The sequence below is a fragment of the Sceloporus occidentalis genome, unplaced genomic scaffold (genome assembly GCF_023333645.1).
Source record: "Sceloporus occidentalis isolate IW3139 unplaced genomic scaffold, rSceOcc1.0.p SCAF_5, whole genome shotgun sequence".
Classification (NCBI taxonomy): Eukaryota; Metazoa; Chordata; class Lepidosauria; order Squamata; family Phrynosomatidae; genus Sceloporus; species Sceloporus occidentalis.
This window is the reverse complement of record NW_028316985.1, coordinates 114,625,599-114,652,476: the sequence shown is the minus strand read 5'-3', so window position 1 is coordinate 114,652,476 and position 26,878 is coordinate 114,625,599. Positions and strand designations below refer to the sequence as shown.

Here is a 26,878-nt window from a genome sequence, read left to right as displayed (position 1 = left end):
TCAGAGGATTGAGTTTAAGCTTAACTCCATGCCATAACTGAAATGTAGTCATATCTTTGGATTTAGTTGGCAGTCAATTACACAGGTATGTAGCAGTCATGATGGCTTCAGACAAATATTGTTTAGGCATACTGGCCTCCAAAAGCATGGTGATTGTCATCTCCTTGAGAGTTCTGTTCATTCTCTCTGCCATGCCATTTTGTTCCAGAGAATAAACATGTGTGGTCTGATGCTTAATACCACATTCATTTAAAAATTCATCAAATTCAGCATTGACAAATTCAGTTGTCTGTGCGCAGGCTCTTTGGTTTATAGCCAAATTTATTAGAGACTAGATTAAAGCACTCTATGAATTATTGAAAAGCTTGACTCTTCTCTCTGAGAAGGTAAGTGTATGTATACCTGCTGAAATAATCAGTAACAGTCATAAGGTAAGAGTTTCCACCTGCAGGATTTTGATTTATTGGTTCACAAAGATCAACATGTAGAAGATCCAGAGGCTTGGTGAATCGTCTCTCAGTAACTGGAGGGTGTGGTGCTCTAGTGCCCTTTGCTTTCAAGCATTCTACACACTTTTCATTGTTGGAGCATGCTTTGAACTTAAAGTCTCTTGCAAGCTCTTGATTGGCCAGTCTCTTAATGTTTTCCACAATTCGATAAGCAAATCTGCAATGCCATAAAATTGAACAGTCCTTGTGATTACATTGAGCCACACTGTTTGCAGATGAATGCAAAATCTGCATTTGATAACAGCCATGAGATCCCAAATCTGCTCTAAAAATCAATTTTTTATCATGAAAACCAAAGCAGTGTTGCTTTCTGAAACTGACACGGTTGTCTCTTGATGTTGTGGTTTGCACCCTATAAAAGGAGGCTTGTAAATCTGGCACATAGTAGGCAGCAGGGATTTGTAAGGTCCCTGTCCTGTCAGGACCAAGTTTTGTTTGCAAAATAACGGTCCCTTTTCCCTGAGCAAAAACTTCTTGACCATTGGCAAGACAAACAAGAAAAGTTCCATTTGTATCAAAATCCACAAACCATTCTGTTGTTGTTGAAGTAATGTGCAGTTGCTCCACTATCCACAAGAACTGCATTTATATATTTACCTCCAGCAGTTTGAAGTAATTGTTCCTGAATCAAACCAATATCAAAATGACTGGAAGATCTCTGTTTAGTATTAAAAAGTGCTTTCTTAAAATTGCCTTTCTTCACATGTGTTTTTTGCTGCTCAGCTCTTGGCTTTCCCTGTTTAACATTGCATCCATGTGTTCTGGGAGAAGGAGGGTCTTTGATATGCAAATCCTCATTAATAAATTGAGCTAATTTTCTGTCTGTGGCTTTTGCATCATAGTTGCCTTCCATCAAATTTTGCATATTTTGAAATTCCAAAATTTGAGCAATAGCATCTTGCAAAGGAACATCTTTTTTTAAACTTGCAGAGCTTTAGTTATTGGAGAGTAATATTTTGGAAGGCTAGCCAAAAAGAGTCCAAGTTTTCATAACATGAAAGATTCCCCAGGTATCATAAAGCAATTGATATGCTGATTCAAAAATCAAGGATGAGACAAATTTGTGTTAACAAGTTTTATCATGAGAGTTGTTTGATTTGCCTTTTAAAATGCACTGAAAGGTTAACAGAAAATACAGCATGTTGCCCATTCAAAGGGTAGGATAGTACCCACTTGTTATAGTGCTTTTGAAACGTAACTCTGTTATAAATTGCCATAGAAAGAATTATGATGTTTCATGTAATGCTTTCCTTCCAAGCTCTGAACTGGACATGCATCCACATCCACTCTCTGATATGGTTCTTGACCCAGCAGGGGAATCCATGACTACAAGCTTCTTTCATATGGATGGCTCCTTGGCTGGACTGGGACAGTTGAAAGAAAATGCATGTTAAAAACATTTTTTGTGAACTGTTATTTTTCCCATAGTTTTTCTACTGTTGATTTGTTTTAGCGGGTTTTTTTAATGGCTTGGTTTTCCATTGTGTTTTTATGCTCAATATCCCAAAAGATTTAATAGGGAAAAAAGGGGAATAAGGATCTGTACTTGAGGAATTGCAAAGTTGATAGAAAACTTGATGTGTCTGGCTGAATATGTGTGGACTTCAAGTGGAAAGGTTCTGCAAACCCAGCATCCCTCCTCTATGCTTCTACTGTATATGTGTCTGTTCCACTTTGGACCTTGGCACATCGAGTTAATAACAAACCACAGGAAACTAGGGAGGATCTCCAAACAAACCTAACTCTCCAAAGAAAGACCAAAAGAAAACCTTAATAATAACTTGATAAAGGCCCGGTACAGACTGCCGGAAAGCGGCGGTCTGGGGCCGATTTTAGGACTTGAGTTTGTGGAGCGACCACATGTTCCCGAGCCTTACCTCATGGCGGTGGTGCCTTCATGGTGTGGCCCCATCCACATGGGGGCCACCATGATGACGCAAGCATGGTGCAGCATCTAAACATTGTGGCGCCATGTGTGCATCATTGCTGCGCTGAGTGCGCGATTGCCACACTCATGGCGCCTGCCATGCAGACTAAAAAGAACCCATTTTCAGCAGATACTTTTTAGTCCTGACTGCAGTCTTTGGTTGGTGTAGCCTTCGTCAGAAGTAAAAATGGGCAGTTGCAGCCCACCCTTTTGGGGCGGTCTGTCGAGCCCCAAAGGTTAATAATATATGGCAGATGATTTGGAATGCGGAAGATATTTCTTCAAATGTTAGTCCCAGATCTGCAAAGCAAGAGGTTTGTCTTCCCTGTGATATTCACATCAGTTTAGACATGTTTAGCAATACCTAATAATAAATCAAGTCCTACCCCTCTTATTTGTCAACAAAGAGAACTGGCTTATTACCAGAATACCTGGACCATGTCAAACCATTTAGGTGCCTCAGGTAGTTTAGCAAATGTCCCCTTCCCAGCTGCCTTTCAATACTGAGGCAAAAAATCACTGCCTTGGCTACCAAGGCAGAAAACCATCCAAGTTTTTCTTCCCCAGGTCAGATGATAATAATGATGATAACAATAGCAACAGCAGCAAAAGGAAGGGCTTGTGGTGCAGTGGTTTAATACTGGTACTGTGGTCACAACGTTGTGAATTCAATCCCAGATCTTCAAGGTTGACTCAGCCTTCTATCCTTTCATAGGTTGGAAAAATCAGTATGTAGCTTGTTGAGGGCAATTGGCTTATAGATTGTAAACTGCTTAGAGAGTGCTGAGTTCACTATTAAGTGGTATAGAAATCTAAATGCTATTGCTAGCAACAACAACAAAAAAAATAATAGTCACTTCTACCACCAAGTTTCTGCTCTTTGATGCCACGTTACATCTTCTTGAAATGGCTTCTTAACTCTTAACAGTTGGGCCAGAGCTCAGAACACACTCTTTGCAAACCGAGAACCAGAAAGCCATAAGATTTAAATAGATTTTAAAAGCTCTAAATAGAGTTTGAGTCTAGCAGCATGACTTCAGCATGTCTTCAGGAACCTCTGCACTTAGAAGCAGCGAATGTTACTGTAGTACCTTGTTTTATGGAACATGCAACCCCACAGTAACCATGTTTGGTCAGAATAAATCCAGTTGATTTACACGGGGAAGGATAGTATGAATGTCTTTTCCAGAGATTTTAAACAAAGTTGTTTTTTTTAAAAAAAGTCTTCCTACTTTTAAGTAAGAAGCTAATCATATTTTCTATGAGAGAATGAATGGCAACTCATCCCATTTTGGTTTCAAAAGAGAAAACTGAGCAGACAGTCTTGTTAATTTCGCATACAGACTTGGAATAAAGTATAACATCCATCATCTCATCAAAATTCAATTAAATCAGTCCAGCATCCAAGGAGAAGCAGCCAATTTTTCTGCTGGAGGCAGAACGCTTTAAACATCACTAAAAATTCTTAATGGTGCTTGCATTCTGGGACTGAATTCAAAAAAGAAGGCCTCAGTTGGGGACTTTGAATTACCCTTTACATTAAAAGCTAAAATAAGTGTAACCTTAAAGCTGAGGCTTTTGTCATTAATTTAATGCATTCTGTCAACACACTTGGTCTGACACCAGCAAGAGTTGGCAGCTCTTTTGCTCAGCTTCAAAATAATCTCATTTCTGATTGTTGGGTAGCTAGGAGGACTTCCACTCACCATGCAACTTTTAGAGATTTAGGACTAGTGGATTTACTTAAGGCAAGTTTGCTCTATGTAGGATACAGCTGAAGCTGTTACTCTATTCAGGATTTCCTCCCCATCCAACTATCACTTTATTTATATCCCTCGTTTCTTCAAGACTGGGATTCAAAGCACCTTACAAAAAGGCAGAAGATTACAATAAAAACACATAGTTAAAACATACAAAAACCATTTAGAATCTTTCTTTAAAACAAAAATGAAAAATAGTGCAGCACCATAAAATGCCCCTTTGGTCTTAACAATCAGTTCCTAAAAGCTTGCCGGAAAAGAAAGATCTTAACTTGCTGGCGAAAAGATAAAAGATAACAATTCTGCCAAGCTGTAGGATTAATGCAGGTTCACACCGCTTCAGCTGTCATGGCCTCATCCTATGGAATTCTGGGATTTGTAGTTTGTTGTGGCACCAAAGCTCTCTGACAGAGGAGGGAAAATATCTCACAAAACTACAAATCCCAGAATTGCATAGCATTGGGGCTATGTTTAAAAGGAACTGGCAAAGCCACCTCTAACTATTCCTTGCCTAGCTAAACCCTCTAAAATTCATAGAGTCACCATAAGCCAACTCGAACAGGCACATACACACAAATGGCAATGCAAAATAAATCCAGACAACACCATTTTAATAAATGTTTATTTATAAACATAACATTTACTATAAAAGCTGTTGAATTTTAGACAAATTTTCTGACTTTCCAGAGGCATTTTTGAATAAATATCGTCATCAGTGTAGGTTAGTGTAATTGGTATTCAACATTAATCCAAACAGGACACCTGTCCTTTGGTGATCTTGCATATAAAGTAGCCCTCTTTTGGCTCACCAATTTTTATACTACATATCAATAGCTACTGTGGATATGGAATTAATTCTACGTAACAAGAATAAAAGACCACTAGGAAGATCTGTGAATGAGATATATAAAAAAATAATTGTGACATGGTTATGTCTGCTCACTAAAGAAAAAGCTAAATACATTTTTGAACACTTAAAAACCCATTACATGTATTATATTGGCGCATCAACAGTAAACCACCCTTGGAAACACATATTTATCATTTCAAATCAACATAGTAGTACAGTGTTATTTCTTCCCTGCAAGCCCTCACCCCCAACCCTCCCCCAAAGACCTCTAATGAATTTGTCACACTTATAACAGACATCGAAAAAATGAGGGCTGAAGCATGGACAAATCTTCTGTATTATAATTTCAAGTGAAATATGAAGTGGAAGAATAGGGGAGATTCTCTCTGTCGATGATAATCATTGTGGAGAAACAGAAGCAGCAAATCATGAGTGCTTGTGCATTCAGGTTTTGATGCATGTAAACTTAGCTGCTGCCATCTTGTCATTTTATAGTTACATGGAAAAAAGAAAAAAGGAGTCACTTCCATTCTTAAGTGGTCCAGCCATAAAACCCCATTGGCATTATCAAAATGCTGTGCATGAAAAATCCTGTTCGCCTAGACCTTTCTGGCTATAACTATGCTCTTACTGAAAACTGGCAGGACTTTAAGTCTGTCATCCTAAACTCCCTTACCTAGTAGTAAGCACCACTGATCACAATTTAGTTTGCTTCTGAGTAGGCGTGGATAGGATTCCACTGTGTATTTGGTGTTGCTAAAAGTTGGATCATTTTTGCACAACCTTTGGGCACAAATGCAAAATCAAGATACTGTATTCACAATGTTGGGATGGGTCCCACTGAGCAAATGTTTCACATTTTTGCTCTTGTTCATGTTCTATGACCGAAATGTCCACTTGACCAAAATCTCCATTTGACTATATTCAGTTAGGTGGCCTTAAGCTCCATCAGTTTCCATGGGTGTTACACAAGCTCTATTGTGCACAAATGTTACATGTGCCAAATACCCATGGAGATCAAAGGTGTTAAACCACATTTTTCCATATGTCAGCATACAGCCAAGATATGCATGTAAGTGTGCACTGACATCAGAACAAACCCACAGGCCATCTCTGCCATTGCTCCACACTCATCCACAATCCGCATCCAAGCCAACAGTGCATATAGATCAATGGTGCAATAATCAGGTGGCATCATACAACCAAACAAGTTTCCAGAGTACATATAAATGGTGTCAAGAGAAAAGAATGACATACTGCCATTTGCACAGAGTACAAACCCATGTTAGTGTCCAGTCCTTATGTTACATTTTAAAAGGTACAAGGTACAGTTCTGCCCAACACTCTTTCTCCCTATCTTGGAACGCTAGTAACAGGAGGTGTGGATGCAATTAGTGTGACAGAGGTTCATCCAGGCTGCCACAGGTGTGGAAGGCCAGAATTGCTATGTCACTGCTTTTGATTCCTGTCTTATAAGTTGTTTCAAGCCAAATGGTCCCCATGACTAACAGGGATCAGACTGAACTGTGCCATTTGAAAGATGACTTGTAGAACTGAGCATGGGAGTATGTTGGGGTAGAGGGTTTGGTCTCCCACTGAAAGCTGCAGTGTTAGAACATCAGCATGCCTTCTGGCTGAATCTTCATAGAGACACCATGTTATGAAAAGGAGTCCCAATATTTTCCCCTTTGTGAAAAGTCTCCTTTATAGTCCTGGAGAGTAAGGATTAATCAGCTCAAGAAGAATATCTCCCCTCTGTTTCTGCATGAATCACTGAGAGGGCTGTGCCCCTTGACTGAAAGAAGGCAAGTCCAGATTAGTCACTCAGGCAAAAATGCAATGGGAAAACTCATTGGAAAGTGTCTACATCTAAATTTCTGCATCTAGTAACCCTCTATGCAGAGACAAAGCAGCATGATCTGCCTCTAGCTAAGCTGATTGGAAAAAGCCAGGATGGTAGAGCAGTTAATCGTATACAAGCACAGTAGACAACCTTCCCTGTACTCTCATTTTCTTAGAGCCTTTCACTATGCGATGGACCATTTTTGCAAGACATACTAGTAGTGCTCTGACAGTCCATGGGTTGCAAATATTTGCCTGTGTGATGGCAGACCTCTCGTTGCTATTGGGTTGCAACTTCCATCATTCCTCACAACTGGCTATGCTGGTTAGTACTGTTGGGAGTTGCAGTCCACCATCTAGAAGGCTACTTGTTTGCCTTAATGGGGATAAATTAAAGGTGTATTTTCGGAGGAACTACCAACAATCTCTAGTTATAGTTTTTGTAATGTGCATTTCTTGTTTTGCTAAGAGGTATTTTGACTACAGCAAAATCCACACAAATATCAACATTATGCAAATCTGTCCTCAACAAACTACGCCAACAGCGGCTTACAATATGAGAAACAACATTCTCTGCCACTCTCTGTCCTAGGGAATTAATCCTTTTTTAAAAAAAAAAAACCCCAACAATTATTACATCCATTTGTCACTGGTGACTGTGCAACAGCTTTGTTATTTTCTAAGGCACCATTTTAATAAAATGTGTAACTTTCTATCAGACAATGACATGTTTTAAAATAGACAACACCACCATACAAATAGCTTTTGAATGACAAAGAAGAAATTTTCTTACGTGCATACAACTGCAAATCAAGATCTGCCCAGATGTATAAATAAATAGTTACTGTTTGTGTGACACTTTATTGCTTATTTAAGAAATGTCCGGTTCATTTATTTAATTATTTTTGCTTGTCTCTTGATGTGTAAATATAATCAAAATACGAGAAGGAATCTCAATCAATCTCAGTTCTTTCTTGTTAATGTTCTTAAGGCAGCATAAATATGTTTCCATTTTAAAGATCATGTTCTGTTTGTAATTACATATGCTTTCAACTCAGTTTTCTTTAATCAGCTTGCTGAAGATACCAAACAAGGGCCTGTTACAGACAGCCAAAATAAAGCTGCTTCGAGTCACAGTAGAGATATGGTGTTTCAATGATGCATGCGTCCTAAGAGTCCAGAAGCCACACCAAAGCCACGCTCCAGTCTTTAGGGCTGGAGCGTGGCTTTGGTGTGGCTTCTGGACTCTTAGGACGCATGCATCATTGAAACACCATACCTCCACTGTGACTCGAAGCAGCTTTATTTTGGCAGTCTGTAACAGGCCAATGGCTCACAAACCACTATTTTACAAGGACAGCATGTCATCTAAACCTGGTGTACTGCTTCTGGTAGTCACACCCGTTCCATTGCAAGTGGTAAAGTATTTAATAGAAACCCATACAGTGCATTTGAACTGAATGTGTTCAAATTCAGATTCAATACTTGAACCTGTCTTGCATTTCATATACATTCAAAAGTGCTCATTGTTATAAGTAGGCTTTTTTATATGATATGTTCCTGTTGCTGCTTCCTTGTGGTTTGTTTTCATGCTACTCTGGAAGGTTATCTTACAGATCTGAAATGAAAAGCATATGTGGCTACCTCTGTTGTTGTTGTTGTGGGAAGTAAACATATGATCTACCCACTCACATGGGTTCCCCCTGCCTCAATATGTACATTACCACAGAAGTATAGGAGTCAGTCATGGGGAAATGGATATTATGGTGCTAAAGGAATGCAAGAACTATCCTAGAGTGGCATGTACATGCTGACCATGGAGTTTATCACACGGAAGGAATTTCTCTTAATTTCTAATGAAAAGAAAGCGGGGCCAGAACGCATTGACGTGAATTTGCTAGTTCAGCGAATTTACGTGAAATCGAACTGTGTTTGAACTGACTTCCCATTGCCCAAAAATAGCTTGCCATTGCCTGAAATTGCGTGTGATCACCTCTCACACAATAACGTAAAACCCCATGATAGCATTCGGACTGACTTCCCATTGCCCGAAACTGCATGTGGTAGTCTATCATGCAATAACGTTAAACCCCATGATTGCGTTCAGATTGCCATTTGATTATACAGTTTCCCTTGTCTGATAACGTCCTGCGTTGAAACATCTTCCATAGACCACTGGCTCTTAAGCACTCCCAGATTTGCTTCTACTTGGAATATTTGGCTGCAAAGCTTAAGAAGCAGAGGACTGTGAAGAGTCAACACACAAGAACTGGTATCAGCCATTTGTCCATTCTGCAGTTGCCATAAAAGGTTGTGAACTCTTGCCCCAAGGTCTTTTGTATAATCCCACCTTCAACATAAGTATGTTTACTTGGACAGAGATCCCATTGGCATTGACTGAACTGACTTCCAAGTATTGTATGTGTGCTTAAGGTCGCATCTGAAATCACAGGACTAGTATCATACATTTTTATGGGCTTTTTTGACCAATATGTGCAGCTATCAATGGGTACAGAAGTTTTTTTTAAAACAATGTAAATGACTCCACAGGTAGCAACATTATTGAAAGCAGAAAAAAAATGAACCAGCAGTCTCTTAGCTGTACCAATAACTGAATATTCAACTGAATAGTCAACTTCATGTGTCTTCACTTTGAATGAGAATGAAAGTGTCTACAATCCATGTTCCACTGAGTTCTCATGCACATGCATAATCCTCTCCTTCCCTTTAATACTGAGCAAAACTTTGTGTCCTTACTGCACATTTGCATCTTTTCCTCTGTTTGCAAATGGGCAGCCTCTGTCTGTAGTGCTGTTACATCCACCCACATTGTGGGAAGGATTTGAAAGAAATAGTTCAGTATTAAAGGTGTGTACTTACTTATTATTCCAGGGGAACAAAGTTTTGCATCTTAGGAGGCATTCTGTTCTCCAAAGCATCCAACTTGACAGCTTCCAGATGTGTAGAATATCGTTCCCATAACCCCATGGTGGCTGGGGATGAAGGGCGCTATAGTCATACACATTTGGAAAACACATGGGTGAGGAGGACTGCTCTGGAGGACAAACATCTAATCTAATCTGTTTGCAACTAGTCAATCTCCCTTGTAAGCTGACCAGACAGCAGCAAAGGTTTCACAGTTACAGTATAAATGCATGGTTGGGGCATTACTAGAGCTTAGAAAAGTAACTTTTCTTACAAAAGCTTTGGCCATTGTATCTTAACTCCAATGGAATAACAATCGGGTTCAACCCACCCCAACAAGTAAAACACCAACCTTTACTAGATAGTGATTAAATTTGACTAGAGTTACCAAGAAGCCAAGAAAAATTACTTTGGAAGGTAAATCCAGCTCACTGGCTGCTGGTTAGCCACCCCTGTTGGGATCTTCTACAACCGCCAAATGTTTACTCACAAGTGTTATCCACCAAATGTTTACTGAAAATGCCTTCATTGAATGTTATCACAGGGAGCATCTTTTTATGCACAGAGAAGTTGCACGACTGAAGGTGCAATAATTTATTTAAAGAATTCCCACCCTCCACTGAAGGTAATACAGTAAAATGTTTCAGAATTACAGTATGCTTTATCAAACTAGTGTCTTTGTATAAAAAAATTACCACTTTAGTAATAAACAGAGAATTATGCATTCTGGGGTGCTGCTTAATATTTTTCTTCCTCAAATGCAACTAAATAGATTAATATATTGGCATATTATAGAACATCTACAAAGGTTGTGTAAACTTAAAAATCCTCAATTTCTAGTTATATTAAAACAGAACAGGTTTATTGCATCTTCATTTCCTTGTTACTTTCAAAAGAGCAGACTCTGAAACCAAACGTAACTGGTAATGTGGAACACACTCTCATGGGAGGGCAGGAAGCTAAATGTCCAGGGATGCACTTCATACATGTAATGCAAGAGAATTAAGGAAGGAAGATCCATGTATTGCATTTGAAAGTAGCAGATGAAGTCTTTGCTTTTATGCCAGCCTTTCAAGATGAGATGAGAGCTAGGAAGTCTATGGATATAAGCTCTTACATGTGATTATCCAGGAACAGTGAGGTGTTGCTCCTTCTTGCAGAAAAAAGTGTGGAAGCAAGACTGACTGCCATGTCACAAAGTTGTTGGTTGACCAGCGGCTAGGTTTCAAAAAAAGAAAAGACAAGGTAGTAGAAAAGTGAAAGCACTGAATCACACACTATATCAAAAACAATAAAGCAGATAAAAATAGATTTTACATGAGAAACATCCTAAAATGCATTCCTCCTCTTATATCCCAATCCTAGCACAAGTTACAACCAACACTAAGGGGTGGAGTTGCTGCTCAGTTAACTATGGTTTAGTTATTCAGCTGCTTCGTTACTCATGGTTTAAGTACTTATTCAATTAACCTGGGTTTAGTTACTTTATTAATTCAAGCAGTGAATCACACACACTTTTTTCACTCCTTCTTTCCCTGTATTTCCCATTTCTCCATTCTGGAACCCATTAACATTTCTCTGGTTCCACAGAACCCTTCCTGAGCAGATTTGTCCTCACCAAACTCTTACAGGTGACACCAAGCTGTTTTTACAAATGCTATATCTATACCACCATGTATTGAATGTCCATTTCATGTTTTCCCTCTATGTTCTGCATGTCTAACTCCTGTTTGGCTAAGACGAAATCTTCTAACCTTGGTGTGTGTGCTTTTCCTATGGCCCCAAACAGATACTATACTCTGGGCAACCATAATCTCTGAGGCAAGTGGTCATGTCCACACTTCCCCATATGCACATTGTTATTATTATTAACCTTTATTTATAAAGTGCTGTAAATTTACACAGCGCTGTACATACAATCTTTTAGTCAGACAGTTCCCTGCCCTCAGGCTTACAATCTAAAAGACACAAAACAAAAGGAGAAGGGAGTGGTGGTGGGAAATACGATCAGGTCCAGCAGATCTTCTCCACCTCCGAGGCCTGGACCAAGGCAGATGGACTGGAGGAAGGGCTTGGCTTCTTAATGGATGGTTAAAAGGAGGCTTCCTGAGTCAGAGAGGGGCTTGCCTCTGGGAACGCTTCTCTAAACAATATAGTCTTTAACTCAGTTTTGAAACTGGGTAGAGAAGTGATGAGGTGTGCATGTGGGGGAAGAAGGTTCCAGGAGTAAGGGGCAGCAAGCGAGAAGGGACGAATTCGGGAGGGGGCAGTGGTAGTCCTACACATCAAACAGAATAGTTTGGGAATTACAAATGAGAAACTTTAACAAATCCAAAGTCGGGAAGACAGGTGTTTGAGGCAGGATGTTTTGCCAGACAAGCCCAATAAGGGTGATTTACAACTTCATTCTCACCCTGGACATTCCTAAACCAAGTAATCCTTTACAATGTAGATTTGATTTCCTTTGATGTAGGACAAACACCTTTGCCTTCAGGCTAGTTTTTGCCTATAAAAGACCCCCAAAATCCTTTGTTAGTGGGCTAGTTGGAAGGCACAGGGACACTCTGTCACTGTGAACTCTGACCGGTCCCGGTATGCCCATTCCTCCCTCCGTTCACCCAAACGGTCATATCCCACGCCATCCCCCTAACAATTGGATCCAGAGTCAAGCCTCGTCTTGTGTAAGTATCACCGTTAGTTCAGCCTCCAACTATACTAAGCTAACTCCTGATTTACTTAGTCCTGGCATGTATGTGTGAGTGAATGTGGATTGTTGTGTGATTTCCCCCCTTAATAAATAAATAATTCATTTAAAGCATTTTGCCTCTGTTAAGTTCCTTCGTTCCTTTTCTCACAGTATACAGGTGGGGAACTTCCCCATAAGGGTTGCTTGTAGCACAACCTATTAATTAACTGAGCTACCGCAATTAAAATTCCCCTAGAGAGACTCATTGCTACACTCCCTTCAATGGGGGCAGGGGGTGGGAAGGTTTTGTTACACAGTGAAAGGGGCAGCACATGAAGCCTTGGGATGTAGAGGAGGGGTAGGAAAGTGCAGATGGGTTCCATGGAGCCTCAAAACTCCCTGTCAGCCCCCAACAGCTCTATAAGCCCCCCTTTTAAGAAATATTTTCTGCACAATTTTCGGGAAATTTTCTGCCTGAAACAAAAATATACAAAACTTTCCAAAACTATAGTTTTTTGTGGGTTTTTTTTTTGGGGCTATGTGGCCATGTTCTAGAAGAGTTTATTCCTGATGTTTCACTTGCATCTGTGGCTGGCATCTTCAGAGAATGCTGACCTGGAAGAGAGTGGGTATGTATGTGTGTACACACACACACACTGTGTTACCCCGGTAAGGAGGAGTGATTCCCATATTAATCTGTGTATTGTTCTGTTGTTGATGGCAAGGCCTCAGGGTAGGATATGCAAAAGAGGATTAGTGTCTGCTAACTGGTGATCATTGTCTGCTGGGACAGCACTAATCTTCTATTGAATATCCTCCTACCCTGAGGTCCTGCCATCAACAACAGAACAATACACAGATTAACATGGGAATCACTCCTCCTTACATAAGGTCACACAAACAGCTGAAAACCTTCCTGTTCCAATCAGCATTCCCCACTACAAGTTCAGCTAGTCCCCCTCACTGACAGCAAGGGTAGCTGGCTTAAGGGGTTTTATATACTCACTCTCTTCCAGGTCAGCATTCTCTGAAGATGCCAGCCACAGATGCTGGCGAAACATCAGGAATAAACTCTTCTAGAACATGGTCACATGGCCGGAAAAACCCACAAAAAACTATGGATGCTGGCCATGAAAGCCTTCGACTTCACTTTCCAAAACTGTATGTAAACATGGTGGTTTGCCTTTCTCCACTTTCCAGAACTCTCCAACACCCTTCAAGCTTTTGAGACTAGATTTTTGCTGAAAATGATGACCGAAAATAATGAGACATCACTTCCAGTTGCCACCCTGATACAACTGACAGTGGTGAAAATTGTTGCCACCCCTTGGGTTGTTCTCACGTCTGATGTGCATAGGCTTCTCATGCTCAAATGTCCACACCTAATGTGGACCATGAAAATTGGGAAAGTGCACAATGTCCAGGATGGGTTCCAGACCCTACTACCCCTGTCAACAGAAGGACCTTCCTAATATAGTTAAAGCATGTAAAGGACATCTGCTGCCCTAATGCAGAATGTCCACATCCTTTCCTCCTAAGCACATGGGTAACTCTATCTACATCTTCTGGAGCATGTGGGGTAACAGGCAGCAAGAAAAGTTATATTTTGGACAAAATGGAAGGACCAAGAAGTAAAAGGCATGTTGTGATCCTCCTTGCCTCTCCACCCACATGACATTTGTGGAGGCTTTTCCCCATGTGCACATCATCACTAGTCAGTACAGTCATCTCCCTTGAATCTTTGAACTCATGGTGCATTTTCTTGGGAAGAGGGCTCCTCAGCTTCATGCTCCAAATTACATTGAAAAGCAGTGCACCTATCTTCTAAGTTTTCTTAACAATTACAGTGGGGAATGGGCTTTCTCCTTTTCCTACCCCAAAACAGTTGCCTTTGACTGCCAGATGCTAAGATCATGTGCTCTTGGCTCAGTGACATGTAGGTTGTCAGGGTGGTCTAAACAAACTGACATACATGCCTTCCAGAACATTACTGTGAGGAAAAGAAAGCCTTTCCTCCCAGATCCGTCAAAGGACCTGCTAATTTAGCAGAATTTTCCAAAGTTTTGCAACCCATTTTTCTGTGTGATACCATTCTTATCCTCCAATAAATAGACACAGGCCAAGACTCAGCATAATTACACAAAAGAAGGGAAGGTGGGAGCTGCAAGATCCTGGTGGTTTCTCTGGTGCACTAGTGACCATCCCATGCCTCGGGGCAGACCTGTGCCTGTGTACTAACCAGGCTTTAAGCAGGTTTATGGCACTGCAGGCAAATGGAGAAGCACGTGCATAAGGTGTTTTGGATAACTCTTTATATAAGCATAGAAAAGAGATTACAACTGTTGGTGTTATGGTAGCATAATGACCCAAGAGGATTCCAGCCATAGTGAGTACATCTGGTAGCTTTCAAGTAAAAAAAAAGAAAGAAAAAGAAAAGTAGAATATACATTTATTTCTCCTGCAACTGTACTTTGGAACAAGGTGGATCTGACTTAACTCTTAGTTGTCTCCTCAGAAAAACAACTTCTCCAACAAAAATCAGTTATAAAGTATGTAAGCAAACTGGACAGGATCCATTAGTACTTGGATGGGAGATCTCCAATCAATACCAGGTGCTGTAGGATATATTTCAGAGGAAGGAACTGGCAAAACCATCTCTGGGTATTCCTTGCCTAAGAAAACCCTAAGAAATTCATGGGGTTGCCATAAATTGACAGGTGACTTGAAGGCACATACAAACACACTCAAGCAATCTGGAATATGTATTCTTGTTCATGAAACCTCTTTTTCAATTGTATTTATATACATTTAGTCCAGCATGCTTTTCAGTGACTAATGCAACCAGCAGCAGTAGGATAAAACAGCCAACTAGAAACTGGTCAGCATTTTACCAGGCTTCTTTCGGCCTAGGCTGAAAACAGCCTGGTGGACTGCTGACCGGTTTCTAGTTGGCCATTTCATCCTACTGCTGCTGGTTGCATCAAGATATGCCACTAGATTCTAAGTCAGAGAAGCTGAGTTTCAAAAAAGTAAACCTATATATCTACTCAATTATTCCCCTATTTTTCTTTCATTTCATTTCGCACTTTTGGAAGCTTTTATAAAATGCTGACTCCAAGTGAATTTTAAAAATCATGTAAATAACTGAGAATTTATACAACAGCACCCTCTACCTTTTACCATATAGAAATGTTTCTAAGATAAAAATTCTTGCTTTCTTTTCCACCTCCTCTTCAGAAGAAGAGGCTATCACCTTTCCAAATGAGCATGTTCCTAATGTCATTCTTGTCCTGAATCACCATAGGGCATAGGTAGCCTTGCTCTCTAGGGTGGGAGACAAAGGCAAAAATTGCCTGATAAAGGCTAGGTTCAGATGCTCTTTCTCAGCCTAACCTATCTCATGGGGTTTTGGTTAGGATAAAAAGGGTTTTGGTGAGGCGAAATCATACATATTTAGAGGGATGTAAATACAAAAAACACATAAACAGAATTCAGAAAAGAAAGCAAGAAAATACTCTTCCATACAAATGATCATGACATGCAATTAATATGCAGATGAAATACTTTACAAAAAGAAACTAAAATAATTACAAGACTATGTGTCGCACAAAAATTAAGACAGCTGCACTGCCTATTTTCCTAGAACAGGGATGGGAACTGTGCAGCCCTCCAAATGTTGTTGGACTGCAAGTCTCAGCAGCCCTAGCCAGCATAACCAATGGTGAGGAATGCTGGGACTTAAAGTCGAACTACCATTGGACTGCCACATGAATCCCACCAGTTCTATAAATGCAAACTGCTTCTAGGTGATCAATTTTGGTAATGTGGGAGAAAGGATGGTTAAGATACAACCAAAATCAAGTCTTCCTCAGAGACAAACTACATTATAAAATGCACAGCTTGTAGCCTAAGATCACTTTCTTTTTCACTCTACAACAGGTGCATATAGTGGGGAGGTTTAAAGCTCAGTTCAGAATTATGTTGCTCATAATTCATAATTCCCTTATATCACTTTTTTTCATTAAAACCCCCATTTCCTATAGTTTTATTCTTTTTTAAAAACCCACAAAGAAGAGGATTTGTACATAAAAATTAGATGAAGCTTAATCCCCACCACTATTCTAATCTCAATCCAAATCAAGATTGCACATGCTTACTCTAAAGTAAAAAGGAGAATAATTTTAGTCTACACACTGCCTATTTAATGCTACATCCCATCTAATGCTGCATCATGTTCCTCTGACTTCAGCAGGACAGTTATGTAAGTGCTGTCCAACTGAAATCAAACAAGACATTAAAGCTGCACTCCTGCATTTGCATGTCCCCAATACAGTGCAACTCACTTCTGAGTAAATAAGTGTAATATTGTACCATGGATTTAACTTCAGGAGTATCACAGCCTTGTCATCCCTGTGTTTATTTCAGGCGAACTGATACACAATAAATTCTTTATAGTAACTCGTATATGTGGGCAATTGGGAAAAGCAAAGATTCTATGGGATAGTAGTGATTCTGGATCTGTTTGTAAAGATGCAGCAGTATATAGCATTGAAACTAAAACACACCCACACATCTACACATCAAAATGGTAAATAGCAAACTGAGATCTAACTACAGGTACTTACTTCTGGATCTGATGTAACAATCATTGCAGTTGAGGAGACCATTTCTAATTCGGACATCAGTTCCACTTGCTGCATCTCCAAGCTGTTCTTTACAAATTCCACACTATTCATTGGACAAAGAGTGGGTAAAATAAGGGTTAAGTGATACATTCATGGGATATCTACCCAATAAACATTTATTGGTTTTACAGTAGCTTAACTATCACAATAGCCAATTCTGAAAGAATCCTTGGCGCTATACTTCGGAGAGCATGCTAAGAATTCTCACTCTTGTATATCCATAGTTCCACTCACACAAAACCTTGGGTTGCAGAAATCCCTTGGGCAAGGTGTGGGCACAACTTTCACAATTCCTGGCTGTGCTTATGGGGATCATAGTCTACAATTATTTGGCGTCACCTGATACAGTAACTTATGATGTCCTTCCCTCTCACTCACTCCCATCCCACACCATACAGAATCCTTAGTAATGCTTTTTGTACTGATGTTGCACATAATTCATAATTCCCATATATCTCTGAATGTAATAGCAATGGTTGTGATATCATGAGCTACTGCACCAGGTGACACAAACCTTAGTGATGCTACTGGTATTTTGATAACCTTCTCCTGCTGTGCCAGCACTGTTGACAAAACATGTACCATGCTATAAAAACTACATCCCCAAATCATAACTGATGAAATCACTTTAACTGGTAAAATTATGGAGAAATTTTGAGGAAAATAATTAATATTAAAAAATTATAGGTCAGGGCCTAGTTAGGATGTTTGTTAATCTGGCCCCAACCACTGTGCTCAGAAATAAAAAGTGATATACATAAGCTAGTACAGATATTCTTAACAGTTTCAGGATCTTTCCACAGTTTGAGAACTTCTAGACTAGGTAAGAGACAGGTAGACTCTTTCTAGTACAATGAAATGTCAAAAAGGGAGAGTAAGGAACACAACAGAGGGGAGTAAGTTTTATTAGGTACCACTTATTTTTTCTACCTCACAGAGAAACAAATATGATAGAGCTGTTATGTGGTGCTTCTATGGACCTGCCTTCATTACATTACCTTGCTCCTATAGCAGGACAACCTCAGGTGGCTACTCTATACTAAAGTAATTTGCCACACAAGCAGTCAAGATGGAAGGCATGCCCAGGAACATCTGGTTCTTGCATGGTGGGCATAAAGACCCCTATGACAAGCAAGGGCAGATGTCCTAGTTACGGTTAGGGGAACAACCACATAGCATCTTTTTGTTGGGGGGGGGGGAAGAAGGTAACAGGTAAACCAGTCTTTAGTTAGGAGGAACAGTATTAGCACATGAAGCCTACCCTGAAGCACTGAATATGGAAGTAAAGACCAAGTGATTCAATAATCATGGCAGCGCCTTTTCCAAGAGGCTGCCCACAGCTGGAGCAGAGCTTCTTGCCACTGATAGACCTAAAATGATAAAGAAAAGGAAAGGAAAGCTTGGTTAACCTCTTCCTCCTCTTGTATTGTGTTCCCAGTAATCCTGCCTCCACTCCCAAAAGCTCATATAGTGGATCCTTGTTATATACTGGGGTTTGGTTCCAAGATCCCCCGTGGATAACAAAATCTGTGAATGTTCAAGTCCCATTAAATATAATCATAGAGCAAAATGGAAAATCAAGGTTTGATATTTGAAATTTATACTTTTTTTGAACATTTTCAAACCATGGATGCTTGAATCCGCGTATAAAAAAATCAATGTATAAGAAGGGCCAACAGTATTTGACACATGAGGGAACTTGCCATTTTCACTGAAAGGCTGGAATGTCCCTGGATAGCCATTGAGTCAGGGAAAGCTACAGCTGCTCAATTGTTTTTATGGATAATCAGAGGAATCCTTTGCACCTTGCCCACTGTGCTACAGTCACACAGTGCATAATGTATGCAGTTTGCACAGTATGACTAGTGCATCAAAAGGTAACGTTTTCTTTGTCAGAGTATCCCCTAGTGGACAATTCGTTCAGATTCGGATTTGTTCTCTACTCCTGCCAGCTGTGTGGCCTTGAAGGGAACTAGCATTGCTACTCCACAGGCATGGATTACAAACATTATGGGTACTATTTGAGTCCTTCTTCACTTGAGCACCCTATGGATGTGTTTCATGTTCATGATGTATTTGTTAGGACTCTGCAGCTGAGTCAACCATCTCCCACAAATCCAGATGTCACTGAGTGTGGTACCAGAACAACCTGACTACCTGTAAATTTAACTCATAAAATATTACCAACTGTGCTCTTACACACAGACATAACCTCTGCACCTCAAAACTGGGTTCACCCACTTAGAAAGTTTGGGCTGAAATTAATGTTATAAAGATGTTGATCAGTTTGGGGGGAAAATAAACCTCTTATTGACCTTTTATACCTGTTGGGTGACTGGCTTTGAATTGAAGGCGAACATGGTGGTGTTGGCCCAGTTCTAGACCTCTCTTGACAGCCAACCCTGAAGTACAAAACAGAAAAGAATTCTGGTGAAGCTTCTGGAGTTAAATTTATATTCCTCTTCAGACAGTTGAAAGGAAAATGGAGCAAGCCTTGGCTTTGAAGCTCATACTGTTAGTCGCTACTAGGAAGACTTTCTGCTGTTGTGTGGGCAGGAATGAGGATTCAGGTTTCTTCAGATGGTGGTGGTCTGTGTTGTTGACCTTGGAGGCATAAACAAACCAAGTCTATGCAAACTCCAGAACATTGTAGTAGAATCGTCTTTGAGCATTGCTTTAATAAACTCTAGTTGGAGAGTTGCAAATCTGAACAGTTCCTCTTGTAAACAAATATAGAATAGAATGCAACATAATAATACCTTGCTATACCTTGGCTGAATTTTCCCCGGTATCTGGTCTATATGTAGGATGCGTAACTGAATTAGCAGTTGCTAGGGAACCAAAATTACAGATAGGGAAGTGTTCAGTCATGACACCTGTAACCTGTTTGCTTAAATGGCACAGTCCAAGAATATTTTACTATATAATCTACTATTTGTATAGACTATCATCAGTAGTTGCTCTGACACAGAGTGCCCACTGAGCAGTGTCAAAGTACTTCCAATACAACCACTTCCTCCTTCAAAGTATCCCTGTCTGAGGGGTCTGTGGCATCAGTTCTCTCTTACTATGTGGATTAGTCAAGTAGGCTATGACAGAAACCTTTTACCTACCTCCAAGTGTCTTTTGCAGAATTGACTGGTAGACTTAAATTATGTTCCAAGGGTGAATTTTTCTGTCTGATGTCTGAAACACATGGACTTTGTTGACTCTGATTCTGTGGGATTTCTGAATTAAAAGTATTCAGATGATAAGAGGTTTTAACTGTGGCAATGGCAGTTCCTTTTTCTTTTAACACATTACTTCATTGTTGCTGTACTACTCAGTAACTGTCTCCTTGTACCTTCCACCCACCCCATCGTGCCCCAGGATTACACCACAACAGTGGGTTTCAATGGCCTGAAGATGCTCTCTGATAGCTGCTAGCTTTCATAGACCAGAGGTGATAAACCACTGGACCTTGAGATGCTTTGGACTACAGTTCCCATAACCTCTTATCACCAGCCATACTGATTGGGAACTGAAGTCCAAAGCACCTGGAAGGCCAATGGTTCCTAACCCCTTTCTCTAAACAGAAGTTCTTTCTTTTCAGTAACATCATACCCTTGCTTTATTATGAAGGTGAAATTATGAACCATGAGTGTGCAAGTTAAGAGATAACTGAAGGGAACTATAGTTTTATGAGACATTTAGCCTTTTATGTCAGAGAGCTCTGGTGCCATAATAAACTACAATTCCCAAGATTCCCTAGCACTGAGCCAGGACAGTTAAAGCGACCTCAAACTGGATTATTTCTGCAGTGTGTTTTGGACCTAACTAACTCAATAAAGTCACTCTTGTAGAATTATAAAGGCTAGAAGATATTTAATTATGCCATTAGAGTTTCAAATTTGTCCTAACAGTAATAGGCATCTGTAATATTTATGAAGAGATCATGGTTAAATGTCAAGGAATTTCAGAAATTTGAAGTATTTATTGTGCATATTTTGATTTTATCATGCATTTTAGAACTGTAATACAGGATCCATTTGTACAAAAGAACAGAAAGTTATGGTATTCTCCAAGTCTAGAACAGTTATACTTTACATGCAAGACAAGGCTTTCAAAAGGCAATGTAGTTTCAATTTGTAGAAAAGATTTTCTTTCACAAAGAGATATCTAAAAAGGCGTCACATACCTTGACACAAAGGCAAAGTCATTTTGGTGGGCGGCATACATTCTGGCATGGCTATCTGGTGATTGTTCTCATTTCTTCTCTGGTAATTGGTGTCTACGTAGCCTTCATTTACAGTGCTGACAAACAAAAAATACATTTTATAAAGCAAGGTCAGAATAATGTTGAATAATATTGAACTACCTTATTTCATAACTGTGTTTTCAAATTTGAGTATATGATGCTGAAGTTGAACATGGCTCTGATTTAGCTAACGTATGTATTATTTCATTGCTTCCAATGCCAAGTGCAGGCAAGTTAGTTATCTACCTTTCTAGTTCAGCAATTGACATATATGCAATACTAAATGAAAGAGTATATGCCTCCACCAGTTTGCACAGGTATCTGACACTGATGTGTTAGGCACACCTATTTTTCTAATCCAACCAGCGAATGAAACAATACTACTAGTAGCAAGCAAATAGTAGATTCTCCTGCCACTCAAAATGGGTGATGGGAACTAGCATATTGTGAGTAGGCAAAGTAGTCATACACCCAAACAGCTGGCTTCTCACGATGAATGTGAGAAGAAGGTAACTGCATAATCCTGAAAAACCTACTCTGGCTCTAAGTATGTTACAACAAACAATTGAAAAGGCAGGAAATTGATGAAAAGTGCCATTACAGCCAATGAAGGAGAAATTTTGTACTCACACCTTACCAAAGGCTGATTTACAAAGGTACATACATTACTCAGCAAAACAGATTCACTACCTCATAGAATACTTCATTTGTGATATGCCAACATTTACTTGGTCTTTGATCTGGAGGTAACAGTGGCAACTATTCTATACATGAAGTGCTTCCTGTTTCTGTATATTTCTTCATTGGCTCTGTTTGCATGGGCCAAATAACATGTCATCCCCTGTCCTCAAGTTGATCTGTACAGAAGATGCAGGGCCCAATTCCTGACTCTGGTACAAACTGTCTGGATGATGTAGGCCAGTTCAGCACTGAACCTGCAGTATACCACCCTTACAATGGATTTTAAAAACCTTTTGTTTTGGATCTTCCCAGTAAATCTGGAACCTCTAGAGTGACGCCCTATGGCCATTTCCATTTTCGTCCTGCTGTATGCCCCAGTGCTGCTGCCTCTGCCATAAGTCATTTTCTCTGAGGTCAGAATGACACACCAGGCATGTGACTGAAGCTGGGTGCCTTGTTCTGACTTCAGAGGGAGTGACTCATGCCATTGAAGCACAGTGGAGTGCGCATTGCTCTGGAATGCCCAGGTAAAGAGGGAATTTGGGGCAGCTTTAGGGCCAGAATACTTGTGCTGCTCTCCGAGTATTCTGGCCCATGTGAACTTAGCCACTGCATCCAAAATAAAGTATTTGCATTTCCCCTGGAAGCAAAATGGCTTGTATTTCTCAATTATATATTCTTCTGGAAGAAAGTCCTGTACATCCTTTTATACTTTTGAAATGTTATTTCCTTCACACACCTCAAATTCTCCTTCTGTGGTTCATATTCCTTGTTTTTTGAGAAAAGTGTGCCATCTTGTTCACAAAATAGTTTCTTCAGAGTTCTGCCTTCTTTTTGCTTGTGTTCCTCTTCAAAGTTACTCATTTCTACCATATTCTACCACAAATAGAGAAAACAGAAAGATTTCTTGATTTGATCAGCATATTCCACAGGAAACAAATGGGAAGCACTCCTGACAACTGTTTTCTTATTACACATGAATGGAAGATGATAATATAAGATCAATGACGACATCACACCAAGCTGTGGTTTGAGCTTTCACAGTACAAAAGTTTCCCACGCCATCTCAGTGCACCACTTCATACGTTTATGCCAATAACCATGGTGAAGAAGCTTACAGAGGCAGAAAAATGACCATAACCATGATTTCTCATTCTGATTTGCAAACTATTCACAAACCAAAGCTTGACAATTAGAATTTCAAGCCAAGCTATAAGGCTGTCAAGTAGGAAATTATATTACTATTGTTACATCAACTGTTACATAATTAACATTACATACAGTCCAAAATACATGGTTGTTGCACACATTACCTAGTTCTTGCTGTTGTGTGCCTTCAAGATGTTTTTGACTTATGGCGACAATAAGGTGAACCTATCATGGGGTTTTATTGGCAAGATTTGTTCATAGGCGGCTTGTCTTTGCCTTCCTCAGAAGCTGAAAGAATGTAATTTGTCCAAGGTCAACCAATAGGTTTCCATGGTTGAGGGGGAATTTGAATCCTGGTCTTGGGAGTCATAGTCCAATGCTCAAAACATTACATGACACTGGCTCCCACACATGTTCCCTTATTGCAAAGCAAACAGCTGGATCCAGAGTTTGTGCTCACAGAATGGATCTTTTCATGTTTCAGCTCCCCCTTCAGCTCCCTGTTCTCTTTATCAGCTCTGGAAAGTTGGATATCTTTCTGCAACACTGTGGGATATGATGCAGAGGGTTGGAGAATGAAGGAGAGGTTTTAAAAAATTCTTTATACATAAAAGGAGTAATCGTTAACAGAAATATTCCCTCCTTGGATATAAGGACTCTTTGAGATCTAACTAAAAGATATTCTAATCAAACACTGTTTTCAAAGTTCAGCTCAGCTCAACTTATGAAACATAACTGCCTTGCTTATCCTTCCTGTAATCATTTAGGTTACAAAAAGAATTCCTACTTATATTCCTGAAAGCTTGCCTTCAACTTCCTACTTTATTGTCCAGTTCTAGCTGAGAACTCACCACAATCTCATTGCCATCTGTCACTGAGGAAGAGGTTGACAAGGGTTCTGCAGAGCCTGAAGTAACTGTGAATGGAACAATGGTATCTTCAATGATCTTGCGTTCCTACAGAAGAGGAAAGAATGTCAAAGGAGCATCTTGAAGAATCCATGGAATGAGCACAAAACCAGCCCTATAAACTTCAACTAGGAATAAAAGCAAAAAACAATTCAAGTGGTGTTTTCTAGTCTGTTCTGGGGCAGAAATGGGATTGTGGCTGGCTGGGACGAGAGAGGTGAAGGCCAGAAATCAGGTATAATGATAATTTAATAATAAAATACTTGCAATAAATTGAAAAAAGAAAGTGAAAAAAAGAAGAAGATGTAAGTCTTTTGTACTCAACATACTATAGTTCCTAATTCTTGTCTTATCATTTATCTCCCCTTTTGGCTGAACTTCTTGGTTATTCTCATTCACCATGCTCTTTCCTTCTTTTCAGTATTTATCACAATTCTTTTAAAACTGTTCTGAACCCTTGAGAGAGGGACCACCACAAAGTATGCAAATCTGTATGTATGCTTCTCCTCATTCATTTGAAGTGTGAGAATTAGGGGCTTTTTGTGAAGAAAATCTGTTATTTCGATTGTTATAGATATCGCCTAGAGCAGTGGTTCCCAACCTGTGGGTTGGGACCCTTTGGGGGTTGAATGACCCTTTCATGGGGGTCGCCTAAGACCATTGGAAAACATCTATTTAATTACAGTTATGAAGTAGCAATGAAAATAATTTCATGGGTTTGGGTCACAACAACATGAGGAACTGTATTAAAGGGTCGCGGCATTAGGAAGGTTGGGAACCACTGGCCTAGAGCTACAAGGTAAGATCCAAAACACACTGCAGAAATAATCCACTTTGAGACCAATTTAACTACCTTGGTTCAGAGCTAGGGAATCCTGGGAACTTTAGTTTATTGTGCCACCAGAGCTCTCTGACAGAGAAAGCACAAAGTCTCACAAACCTACACTACCTAGAATTTGCTAGCATTGAGCCAGGGCAAGCTAAAGCAGTCTCAAACTGGATTGTTTCTGCAGTGTGTTTTGGACCTAAGTTAACAATACTGAGATTCCAAACACAAGGTTTCAACTTTTATTTTGGAGCTTTCCAGAGCTGAATACATTCTGGGCAGTCTGTAACTTTTTAGCCTTGCAATTTCAGTAGTGAGGCAATCCATGGATAGATAAAGCAAATGACATAAAATAATTAGTCAAATACACTCATCTAGTTCAATCTGTTACACCACCATCATCAAGCAACTAGATGCCTTTGAGAAATTTCAAGGTGAAAATGTGGCAGTTCCCTGCTGGCACACTTTTGATACTCAGTGGCTGCATCTGCACTGGAGAAACAATTCAGTTTGACACCACTTTAACTGCCATGGCTCCAAGCTATGGAATTCTGGGAACTGTAGTTTGTTGTGCACCAGAGCAGAGTTCCCAGAATTCCATAGTATGCGGCCATGGCAGTTAAAGTGGTGTCAAACCAGATTGTTTCTACAGTGTGGATGCAGCCAATGCCGTTGTTATTTGTCATCAAGCTGACTTCAACTGATGGTGACCCTGTGAATGAGAGACCTCCAAGTTATTCTGTTATCAACAGTCCTGCTCCACTATTGCAAACTCAGGGCTGTGGCTTCCTTGATATAGTATAGGAAAATGGAATGTGAGAAGCATGAATCATGAGAAGCTAGACATTGTTTAAAAAGAAATAGAATGTAGAAACATTGCCATACTTGGCATGAGCAAGCTACAGTGGACAGGAATGGGGCATTTTCAGTAAGGTAATTACATTCATTGACAAGCGCCTCTAAATTTGCAAGTTCCATTTAGGTAGCATGGGCAATTTTGCTTTTTAGTTTTTATTTTTACTAAAAACTTGTTACAACCAGAAATAAAATAGTACAGTGGATTTACATAACTGATCAAGGAAGCCACAGAACTGAGTTCTCAAGACCTGAGCAAGACAGTTGATGACTTGGGGTCTTGAACGTATCTCAGTCATAGGGGCACCAGATGTCGAAGCTGACTTGATATCAAATAACAACAAATTTATATAATATAAAATAATGTACTATAAGCTGCTTGGTCTCTCTCACTCTTTCCCTGCCTCACACTTCACAAATACAGAACTTTTGCTTATGAAAACAGTTAACAAGTATTCTGCTTTGACAAAACCTTGAAAGATACAGAGGAAGTCCGCACCTAGGGGGAAAAACAAGCTTCTGGCATAAAAATAAAGGACAAGACAAATAATACAGCCAATAGTCTATACTAAAAAGTTGAAATATGAGTGAACATTGTGCAATAGCACTTTAACAGTTTACATTTCTATACCGCTTAATAGTGAACTAAGCACTCTCTCAAGTACATTTTTGCCAATTGCCCCCAACAAGCTGGTTACTTATTTTACCGACCTACAAAAGGATGGAAGACTGAATCAGCCTGGAGCCCTGAGGAGATTGAACTCACAACATTGTGGCTGCAATGTCCCCTTCACTCCCTTTCCTAGCATGAACAAAAAACTCAGGAACTTTAATTAATGATAGCTTCTGGTTTTGTGTAAATCAGAACATTATGATTAGTTGCTTTTGAATAATCCAGGCTATCAAGCCAACATTAATGTACTATGGCTTTTTCTGAAGCTGTTATTATAACTTCCTAGTTTAGACAAAATGGGGAATTATAGTTACTGGAGGACTTCCTAGTTTGTTGGCATACTCATATGAAGGAAAGCATGCAAG

At 39.8% G+C, this 26,878-nt stretch overlaps 1 protein-coding gene across 10 annotated transcripts in view; it reads right to left on the bottom strand.

The window, feature by feature from the left end:
- Nucleotides 1-8,173: 8,173 nt before the first annotated feature.
- LIMCH1 (LIM and calponin homology domains 1) overlaps nucleotides 8,174-26,878 on the bottom strand; it is a 240,122-nt gene continuing 221,417 nt past the window's right edge. For 8 of the 10 annotated variants that reach the window (XM_089525162.1, XM_089525161.1, XM_089525165.1 and 5 more), the window contains 8 exons: nucleotides 24,103-24,207; nucleotides 22,842-22,978; nucleotides 21,362-21,477; nucleotides 20,298-20,412; nucleotides 19,500-19,586; nucleotides 18,446-18,554; nucleotides 17,125-17,227; nucleotides 8,174-11,031 (listed from right to left, as the gene is read on the bottom strand). In XM_089525162.1, coding sequence (XP_089381288.1) covers nucleotides 11,006-11,031; nucleotides 17,125-17,227; nucleotides 18,446-18,554; nucleotides 19,500-19,586; nucleotides 20,298-20,412; nucleotides 21,362-21,477; nucleotides 22,842-22,978; nucleotides 24,103-24,207 — 798 coding nt within the window. In that variant the 3' untranslated portion in view covers nucleotides 8,174-11,005. The remainder of the gene's footprint in view (nucleotides 11,032-17,124; nucleotides 17,228-18,445; nucleotides 18,555-19,499; nucleotides 19,587-20,297; nucleotides 20,413-21,361; nucleotides 21,478-22,841; nucleotides 22,979-24,102; nucleotides 24,208-26,878) is intronic. The other 2 variants (XM_089525160.1, XM_089525164.1) reach the window with 2 other exon arrangements.